Below are 11,353 nucleotides of genomic sequence, written 5' to 3' on the forward strand. Positions count from 1 at the left end.
AACAGTAATGAAATTGACGCATGTCGATCAAAATTTGTTATAGTCTGTTCCAATAAAGTGCACAAATCACCTGTTTACTGACATCTTTCTTTTAATTTCAAGAGTAAACACCACCTTGTACATCAATGATCACCCAAACAAGTAAATGCTAAATTAGGTAGAGTATCATTAAATAGATATTTACAAAATATTTACTTGTCAGTTTAATATGAAAGACATAATCGACGAAAATAATTTTTATTATATTTCCCACATTACTTTAGTTACCTTTTGCAACATATCCAGACGTCAAGTGAAGTACTGAAAGTATTACATATACTAACAGTTAAATCTGTTTTAAAGGGACATTCCTGAGTTTGCTGCATTGTAAGATGTTTCCTACTAATAAAATATTTGTACGATTAAACTTACATATCAAATATATTTTCTTGTTTAGAACAGCAGTGTCTGTACATTGAATGTGTTTTTGGTCGCCTTAATATTTGTAAGAAGCCCAAACTGGATTTTGTCTTCAAATAATTTCGTACGTACGAAAAAAATATATATTAGGAAATAAAATGAAATTTAACCTAGTACAAATATTATAACGATCAGAAACACGTTTAATATACAGCCACTAATATTTTATGCAGAAAAATATATTTGATATATAATTACAATCGTTAAAAGTCTCCGTTAGTCGATAACATCTTAAACATTGCAGCAAACTCAGGAATGTCCCTTTAAGTAGACTCCAAAGGAGAATTAAAAAAGTGGCGTTTGAAGAGATATCAGTTGAATAATAAATATATAGCCTCTTCACACAGGTGGACTGCTTAATGTAGGTGACTGCTTAATGTAGGTGGCCTCGAGAGCAGGTTTGACTGTAATTGTCCTAATTTGTAACATCTTGTATTGTACTAGTTATAATGTAACCAAATTGTATACATCGTGTAATAAAATACAATGATTCAAATACAATCCCAAAAATATTGTTTTATTTGTAGTAAAATCTGTATATGCCAAATACTATGCTACTTAAATGTTGAATTTGTCAAACTAATATGTGCTGGAAGAAACGCAATGTGCTTTAATTTAAATATAACATGACATAAATACTACGTCACAGGCTCGTAAAAATGCTATTAGACGTGTGTGTGGGGGTGGGGGGTGGGGGGGGGGTGGGGGTGGGGGTGGGGGTGGGGGTGGGGGGGGGTGGGGGGGGGGGGGGGGGGGGGGGGGGGTGGGGGGGGGGGGGGGGGGCAAGATAGGATGCAACAACGGAATGATTTCCCGCGAAATATTTAACTTTTGATTGCATTAAACTCGATTTTCTAGCATCTACACATGTAAGTCCGGAGAACAAAATAGTAATGTTTCAGATAAAGCATTTTGGTTATTTTAATGTTTTCTTGGACAAAATTTAATTCGTATTATATTTAAATGGGAGACGCACCCCCCCCACCCCCCACACCCCCCCCCCCCCCCCCCCCACCCCCCATCGTCCCTACGAGCCTGCGTCAATAAATAAATTATATGTAACAGTTGAGGACAGGACAAACGAAAGACTGTAGAGATGTAGGGCCGATTTTACAAAGCCTATTTTTGCAAGTAATTACATGTATTTGCAATGTTTAAAAACAGGTTTCGTTAATTCGACCCTTAGGGCCGATTTCATATGTCCGAGTTTCGTAACACCGGGTTATATCAAAACTTATAGGGTTAACACTGGATTATGTAAAACGCTGAAAAATGTGACTAAAACCTACACCCTTTGGTGCATTTCACACGTCTGTTTTTTACCCATAGGCTTCGAAAACCCACCGATAACCCAGACATATGGAAACGGCCCTTGATGTTTTCTTTAAGAAATACACTCACACGAACGCAGTTGTAAATATCTATTTGACTAGCAAACGTCGACAGGTTGAAGTTGCGCATTGTCGTCATTCAGTTTCTTTGCAACGCCGCTGTTAACTTTCGTCGGGTCCTCCTTCCCCTTGTCTTTTAAATGTTTTGCGAATTTTTTAATGTGCTTCGCTTTAATTGAGGACAAAACGTCACGCGTGGCGCTTCTGCTTTCGGTGACGTATTCGAAATTCAATTTCACGCACGATTCATCGTCTCCGGACCTCACTGACTTCACTGACCGGGGTCTGGACGCCACGACCACTTTCACCTGAGCGGCAAACGGCGACTCGGAAACCGAAGGTTTCCAACTCGAATATTTGCTCAAGCGACTTTTAACGAATATATTCTCGATAGGGTACTGATCCCATTTCTTGAGTTTCGCCGCCTGGAGCTGTGCGTTGAGGCTTTCAAATCTCTCGTCCTTTTTTGGAACTCCGCGGGAGAGCATGGTCTTGCCGCAGTACGTGTTATGGCGTTCCAGCTTCTTGTAGTCTATCTCGGCCACGGCCGGCAGCTTCAGGAGGAACGCCTTGTCCTGGAAGGACACGATTTCAGTCCTCTCTCTTCTAATCCTCAGCATGGGCAGCACGGGTTTGACGGGGGCCTGTGTGCTCCATGGTCTGCTTTCGTAGTCAGGCTGGTGGTACAGGACCTCTTTAGATGACTCGCCCCCTTGGGTGCTGTCCTGGTAGGCCAGACTGGGCAGATTCATGCCAGCCAGGCGGTTTTCGTCTTCCCTCTTCCATTTCTTTATCTTCCTGTCCTGCTGGGCAACAAACGCCCTCCTGGACAAGTCGCACGACACGGATTCCTTCTGTCGTCTGCGTTTGATGTTGGACAACGTCATATCAAGATGGCGGTCCTGACTGACGTTCTCGTGCAGTATTGTGTGGTACAGACGTGTTTTCGGTAGCGCGTGTTTCACCGACAAATACTGCTTCATCTTTATGTTCTTTGTGCTGTGGGTGGATACAGCATTGTCCGTTAACATCGTGATTTCTTCCACGACACCGTTCTGGGCGCCATTGCGAGCTTCCGTTTGATTTCTACCTTGCTCCATTGTTAGTTATCACTCGGGTTTCTAAATACAAACTAATAAATCACGAATTTATCGCAGTCGTAGTTAACAAACACTTGTAGTGAAAGTTAAACGTCTAAGTAGTATATATTATACAACATGTCTGTAGTATTGCCACTTTGACAGTTTTAAATCCACACGTTGTCTTATGAGAAACCATAGCTAATAGACTGAAATCTGATCAATTCTTATCCTTTAGAACACACACACAATTGGAGTAAGTCGAGAAAAATTTATGATGCATGTTATTCACCATATCAAAAAGCAATTATTGGAATATACACTGAATGCTATCCTCGTGTACACAGTATTAAAATGGCAAATCAAACACACACATATATACCCCCTGGTAGTGGTATTACTCCTCTTCAACAATGTGATTTATGTTTATATCACAGATTTGTCGCCTGGTATGTTCAACGTCCGATCATTTACATGACTTCACATAAATATGGGAAGGTTGACCATATGAATTTATGAACCCTGCTGCGGGTTTTTTCCGGTTGTTATTTGAAATTAAACCTCATACAACAATATATTAGTACTGCTATATACTGAAGATCGTCCACATGAATTTATAACTCAGCTGTTTTGTTGGGTGTTTTTGCGGTTGTTATTTGGAATTACTCATCATACAACAAAGAAACGCCAGTACAGTCATATGTTAACACCAGCAGTCACTCTTCTTGTGTTTCGTGCCCACCAGAAAGGGACGGTACGGCGTTCGCTATCCGTCCTCAGTACAGTTACTAACACCAATGCTTACGCAGCTGAACCTGTCGTTATGTATCACGGTCGACTTCCCTAGCCGACATGCTGAGCATAAAGTAAAAGATCCAAACTCAAACATGCATGCATTGTATTTAACAAGTGTTATTCGGCGTGACCTATACCGGAATAATCCTCGTTATTGGATCGGTAATAATCCCCTTGCTGTTGTTTCTTAAAAATAGTCCTCGCGCCAGGCGTGTAAAGCCCAAATATACGCTTAATGTATGGTATACTGTTTGGGATATTATATGTGAATTATTATTTTTTTCCGGGGGAGAATGACTCGACCCCAGAATCTTCACTCACCACAGTCTAGACGCCCCGCCCCCCTCCCCCAGCAAAAAATACTGCACATGTGCAACGTATATTATGCCATCTCAGAAGATCAAAGTGGCCCACTCCACTCCTAGCTCAAAAAGGTTCCTAGCCGTAGAAATAAAACGTAAGAAACGCAGAAATGCAATATGTCTAAAGTTCTTGTTTGATAAACATCACAGGTCAAAAGCACCCCACCCTCCATTTTGAAAGTTTGCCGGACCCCCATCCCCATTGTTTTGGGTTTGGGTTGTTGTGTTTTTGGGGGGTTGGGGTTTTTTTGGGAGGGGGCGATCATGCATTTGTAGATATGCTAAATTTGGGTTTTATATCCGAAAGGTTACACAGTCCTGCAAATTTGGTTTACACCGGGTGACTGTTTGATATTTGTTTACTATTAGTCTACATATAGGATCATTCAAGTGTTATGTCATTCCATGATATGCAATGTGCTTTGTCACTGCGAATTCGTCTTACTTGACTGGTCCGTAATCACGATCATCTTGCCAGTATTGTTAGGCCAACAAAATTGTCTGTTTCAGGGAACAATGTTTATAGGTAGAGTAGGTTGGCTTTTTTTCTTCTTCTGTTTTTTTGGTTTGTTTTTGTTTGTTTGTTTGTTTTTTGTTGTTTTTTGTTGGGGGGGTTTTCTTATTACATAGACCGCTACGGGTCCAAATAAAATTATGCATGTCCTCTTTTTGAAAAAGAACCCCCAAAAATTCGAAAAAAGATCAGCATTTTTTTTCTAGGTAGGGTCGGGTACCCGTAAACACACAATTTTAAAGACTTAGCTCAGATTCACTAAATCTCAGGGCCCAGTTTCACAAAACATCGTAAGCCTAGTTTTGCACGTAAACGTAAATCTACGACTAAAACACAATTATTATTACTATTATAGTACAAGAAATATAGTTTTAAGTAAACATATTTCATTTTCTTTTGTACTAAAAATGCTTCATTTTCTGTAATTGATGTAAGTTTCTGCGTTAAATGGATGCCAAACACGTGTAAACGTATGCCTGGTATAACTGCTAGTCACAAACGTAAACTTACGATGTTTAATTAAATTGGCCCCTGATCCACAGATTCTTGCGTGATTTCCTAACTGCTCAGTCCACCGTATGACAGACAGACAGACAGATAGATAGATAGATAGATTAAGCAATAAAAAGCCAAAGACAGAAGAAAAAAATCCCAAGTCATGTTACCCATCAACTGATAATGTGATATGACTATAATACGGGTTAAATATTTATACATATCCTAATATGACACCTCTGGCCTTCCGTACACAAATGTAATTTGATTCAGATCACTGGATTATTTTCGCTTCATTGGTCAAATACAGTATTATTTCAAATTAACATGATAACATTATCGTCTTTAGCAACCAGCAAAGTGCTTTAATTTCACGTATCACTGGTTTATTGATCGTTTTTCGTAACGGTCAAAGTTACCCGCAACGTGATATACACTTCGTAATCAACCCATGGGACTATTCGTTATATCACAAGCAGTGGTTATTAATAAATGTTAAAATACACCTGCACTGTTAAACCATTGAAAATCTGTCCATTACCTTTCAGTTTATTATCCCTCCAGAACCACTAGCGAGCCTCGTCTCCATTATTTTTTCAGGAATGGAGAGTTATTATATACGTAGTACTAGGCACACAGTACAGACGTATAGTATTACTTTCTTACGTGTCTTACGTGTGTTACGTATGCGATTTGCAAGGTACGTGACCGTATCAAGCGTCGGTAGATATCAACACCGACAGGTGGTGTCGTGGTTAAGCCATCTGACATAAAGCTGGTAGGTACTGGGTTCGCACCCTAGTACTGGCTCCCACCCAGAGCGAGTTTTAACGACTCAATGGGTAGGTGTAAAACCACTACACCGACTTCTCTCTCACTAACAACTAACCACTAACCCACTATCCTGGACAGACAGCCGAGATAGCTGAGGTGTGGTGTGTGTGTGTGTGTGTGTGTGTGTGTGTGTGTGTGTGTGTGTGTGTGTGTGCCCAAGACAGCGTGCTTAAACCTTAATTAGATATAAGCACGAAAATAAGTTGAAATGAAAAAAACATTATATCAACAACATTGGATTTTTTTTCTTTTTTAAGTGTTTTGATTTTAAAACTTAATAATATATTTATGAGTTTTAGCATTATGTAGTATAAAGAGGAAAATAAACGAGTTACTATCACAAACTGTAAGTACTTTGACAAACTAAAACCCTACATCAGACTAGGTTATTGTCAATGAAATCTATATAAGCCAAAGCATTTTAAATTGTTATATTATCTTAATGGCTCTCATCATAGAAACACACACACACGCGCGCGCGCGCGCACACACACACACACACACACATACACACACACACATCTCTCTCTCTCTCTCTCTCTCTCTCTCTCTCTCTCTCTCTCTCTCTCTCTGTCTTAATTTAATCTAAAACAAAATTAAAGATTAAAGTATTTGAACGAAAATTCACAAAAATATCAGTTAAATAAGTACTAGTAATAAAATGACAAATATCAATTTTAAGTGTAGCTTTGCTACAATTTATTAAAAATAATGTACACGAAATTAGACACCACTGTGCAACAACGTCTTATGTGAGTATGAAGAATTAACAAAGTATTAGCAGGATAATTAAAAACCTACATAATAATAAATAAATAAATAAATAGAAAAGAAAGGCAATACAAAACCACATGCAAGTGAACACACAATAATAAATTATTGAACAATAAATAAATAAATAAATAAATAATAAATGGGAACGAAAGTGAGGGGAGAGAAAAAGAAATCAACGACACAAAATCACATGGGAGTGCACACCGGGGCGCTAATGTTTGCAGTATCCAAGTCATTACAACATGTTACTGTTCGTTATGAAAGCATATGACTGTTTTTACTACTGCAATATTCAAATGCAACAAGGATACAAGTAAGTTAAATGAACAGAAATCAGATCCACTTTTGTAATCTAATGAAACCGGCCTTGATGGTGTGGTGGATAAGCCATCAGACATAAGGCTGGTAGGTACAGGGTTCGCAGCCCTATACCGACTCACACACTAAGCGAGTTTTAAGACTACTACACCCTCTTCTCTCTCATTTACCTCATTAACTAAGGTGTGTCCAGGACAGCGTGTTTGAACCTTAATTGAATATAAGCACGAAAATAAGAAAAAGGAAAGGAAAGGAATGTAATGACGGTCTGAATTGTAAAATAAACTGGCTGGTATGGGTTTGTTTTTTTAATTATTAATTTTTATTTGTTTGTTTGTTTTCGGGAGAAGTCAACCCCCATTTGCAACAAATTAAAACAATGATGGCCGCGGCCCACATTTGCAAAACATATATTTTATACGTCATGGTTGTGTTCTTGGTTTAAATTTCTGCTAGATCACACGTTAAAATATGTTCTGAGTTGTATTCTTTGAGAACAAACGAACGTCATTTTGATCAAAATTCAAAGTTCAACGTGTTTCTCTGCTGTCCACACCTCAAAGATGTCTTGCCTTTAGTACGGAAGACGTCATTACATTGTCAAAACATTCTTGATCTCGGTCTTGTGCAGTTATACGATTTTGAAAATGCCTTTTTTTTCTTTCTTTTTTGTTAGATTCTCTATAGCGACTTGGAAAGTATTAATGGAATTTTTTAGTCAGATTGTTTCGTTATAGACGACTTCAATTAAACCCATGTTCTTGTAAAATCCTTTCGATGGAATTGTTTGTGGTCAGATTGTCTGTATGGACGAGTCCAGTGAAAACCATGTTCTAGTAGTACAATCATCCATTTCGAAAACGTAATTTATAATTGGGCCGATTAATCAACATTGTATCTGTCTTCTGCCTCCATAGGGGCAAAGGTTTTCCCATACACCGGAACCTCAGGGGCATGCATGGCATCATGTGGGAACGATCTGTTTCACTTCCGGTTTGAAAGACTGACGTCTGGAAAAAAGTGTTTCCTTTTCTTAGTGGCGGACGTTCGCCGATCATACCATGGTTTTTATTATTTGAAGCCGGCACGGACGCACACGGTCTCATAAGAGGCGTGGTCTTGAGCACCTCTCCAAGGGGGTTCTTCTGCGGCAACGACGGCAGCGTCGAATACACACTCGCCCGTCTGTCGAAGTCGTCCACGTTGCTAACAACTCGAATCCGTTTCCTCGTGTCAACGTACGTGTTGAGAGACTCGCTGAAGCGGTATTTAGGAACTTCGTTGAACACGTCCAGAGACAGCTGCACTTTCTTCAGACAGGGCAGACGTGTGTCTTCGGCGGGAAAATGTGACGTCACGCCGCCCGCGTGATCCCCGCCTGCGCCGTACATGGCCCTCCCAAAGAAGATGTGGCGATCGCGATGGATGTGATCGCTGTATCTAAAGATGGCCTGATGAGGAGACCTCATCCACACATCGCTTGACTGTCCCTCGTCGAACAGTTCGGTTCTTGAGCGTGCTTCCATCGCGTGATGCGTTCAGAGACTTGTAATCAACAACAACAACAAAAAAACAATAACTATATTCCCGTGCTTATGTCCATTAAAAGAAGTCCTGGCGTGAATAATGTCATAGGCACACAGTTTGATCTTGTGTCTCAAGTACATGCGAAATATAAATATATGTTGTATTTTCATCAAATAAATCAGCTGTAAGCATCACGCACTTGTTAACTGCTGTAGAGATAAACAGATATTTGAGTTACTTGTGTGAGAGGTACTGGATTAGAACTGTAATCCCATCAATGCCAGAATCTATTTACAGTAACATGATTGAAACGGCTAGTTAGAACTGTGGTTCTCAGTCGGATCTCCTTGATAACAAACATATTGCTTGATTTTTCGATATTATTGTATCTGTTTAGGTTTGCATATTACTCCGATTTCTACCAGTATATGATGACTTCTCTAGATTCACCGGTGTTACATCATTTAGATGTTCACGGTGTGGGCTTTAGGCGCACCCAGAGAACAGAAATCGTTGGTTGTAGATCCAAACAGTGCCCCGTGAAACGTCTATTGTAGATAAATGGTCTACGATTCCTGATTGGCGTCTTTCATTTAATAGAGTTTGACAGTAGTATGTACATATCCTAGGATTCCTGTATATCGGTCTTTTTAAAGTTCTTCTTAAACATCAGTGTATACAATCCTCGTAGTTAAGAACACATTATCCATCTCAGTTTCCAACAAACTGAATGTAGTTGTTGATGTTCACTATCTGCATTTTTTTTAAGGATCTTCCTAAACGTTGATATATAGTTTTTCTAGGAATTGAGAACAAATAGTGTTTAATGTTTGATACTTTTTCACATCAAATATTTCCAGCAAGTAGTACAACAATTGTTAATATTTTACTACACACATGCTCTAAATGCACCCAGTGGCAGTCGAAATAATCAATATAGTGGTTGCGTTTGTTCTGCGAGTTTATAATTTTTGTTCAGCATAAAAAAAAAGATACGGTATATTGATTTGTTTTAGAGATCATTGTTGTAACATTTGTCGAGTGGTTTACCTATCATAATGGGTATAGGACATGTCGTTCTATCATACGATCAGGCAAAGGCCTGCTCCACCGCCCACGAACATAAAACACGCACATAATACTTTGGCATCGGGGCAGAACCAAGTTAATGAATTCGCTGTGTATTCTGTTCTGGAATGTTTTTTAATTTTATTTTTATTTAACATTAGATATCATTATAAATGGCTTAGTTTCGTATTTTTCATACCAGATGTGGTACCGGGTAAGTGTGAGAACATAAACCATTGTTTTACATACACGTAAGTAAAATGAAACTTGTTCTAGTGGCCACCTGTATTAAGCAGCCACCTGTGTTAAGAGGCCACATTTTAATTCTTCTCAATTATCTAACATTGGTTCCTCCACTCCCCCCCCCCAAAAAAAAAAATTAATAATAATAAAAAAAATCTAAAAATGATAACCTTACTGAATATGGAATTGTATTAAAAAATTAATAATAATAATAAAAATATGGGAACTGTACTGATAATTCACACGATCCCCCCCATATGCTACCTTAAGTGAAATTTTAAGCCCATAGGTCAGATATTGTTAAAATAGCAACAGATTCAGAATTGAAGTAAAACAAATGCGACGCTCATTGCACTTATTGTCCTCCTGTCCGACAGTTAAAATTATTTCACTTGATACATTAACTTGATAATAACTGGACCGGCCTCGGTGGCGTCGTGGTAGGCCATCGGTCTACAGGCTGGTAGGTACTGGGTTCGGATCCCAGTCGAGGCATGGGATTTTTAATCCAGATACCGACTCCAAACCCTGAGTGAGTGCTCCGCAAGGTTCAGTGTGTAGGTGTAAGCCACTTGCACCGACCAGTGATCCATAACTGGTTCAACAAAGGCCATGGTTTGTGCTATCCTGTCTGTGGGAAGCGCAAATAAAAGATCCCTTGCTGCTAATCGGAAGAGTAGCCCATGTAGTGGCGACAGCGGGTTTCCTCTCAAAATCTGTGTGGTCCTTAACCATATGTCTGACGCCATATAACCGTAAATAAAATGTGTTGAGTGCGTCGTTAAATAAAACATTTCTTTCTTTGATAATAACTGGATACTCGTTTGTTAATTTTTGAAACACATCTGACTATATTGCATGCGTTTAAACCAACTTGGTGTTTGTACCGTTAGTTAATTTTTGAAACACATCTTTGACTATATTGCATGCGCTAAAACCAACTTGGTGTTTGTATCGTTTGGTCAGGTTGATGAAAGCGAAGCGCCTTGTCTTAAATGACTGCGTTTGTTTACACTGTGCATACAGGAGTTGGTTGGAGCTGACATCACTTCGCCCCAAGCTAGAATTTCGGACGCGACGAAAACAAAAGAAGATGGCTGCCCCCAGTTAGCAGGAATAATCACGTTTTGTATTAACTATACAATTACGCGTTTTTCATTTCTTAAAGTGTCAGTATGTGTTGTGGTCCGGGTATGCATCTTCCCAACACATAAGGCTCATGTTTGAGTTTACTGTCCCTTTAAACCAACTTGGTGTTTGTATCGTTTGTTAATGTCTGTAACACATCTTTGACAATATTGAATGCAGAGATAAAATAACAAGGTAACTGAAAACCTCGATTACGACACAGCTGTGAGCTGATCTGTTGATACAATAGAAGCACGGACACAGTTGTGAACACAAATAGTCCAATATTAGTTTTTCTTACACACCCGTTGGTGAGATAATCATTCGTTATTTTTGATAACACATACTTGTTAATAATACATGTAC

The 11,353-nt window shown here is 39.1% G+C and overlaps 1 protein-coding gene across 1 annotated transcript; it reads right to left on the minus strand.

Annotated features, from left to right (window-relative positions):
• Nucleotides 1-1,458: 1,458 nt before the first annotated feature.
• On the minus strand, nucleotides 1,459-3,920 carry LOC121379382. The gene has a single exon (XM_041507972.1). The coding sequence runs from the start codon at nucleotides 2,948-2,950 to the stop codon at nucleotides 1,889-1,891; it is 1,062 nt and encodes a 353-aa protein (XP_041363906.1). The 5' UTR covers nucleotides 2,951-3,920; the 3' UTR covers nucleotides 1,459-1,888.
• Between the last annotated feature and the right edge of the window lie 7,433 nt (nucleotides 3,921-11,353).

This window comes from Gigantopelta aegis, chromosome 8 (genome assembly GCF_016097555.1).
Source record: "Gigantopelta aegis isolate Gae_Host chromosome 8, Gae_host_genome, whole genome shotgun sequence".
Taxonomy (NCBI): Eukaryota; Metazoa; Mollusca; class Gastropoda; order Neomphalida; family Peltospiridae; genus Gigantopelta; species Gigantopelta aegis.

Excerpts from the sequence above, each read along its gene's own strand:
- LOC121379382 (XM_041507972.1), bottom strand. The coding sequence starts at position 2,950 with ATGGAGCAAGGTAGAAATCAAACGGAAGCTCGCAATGGCGCCCAGAAC.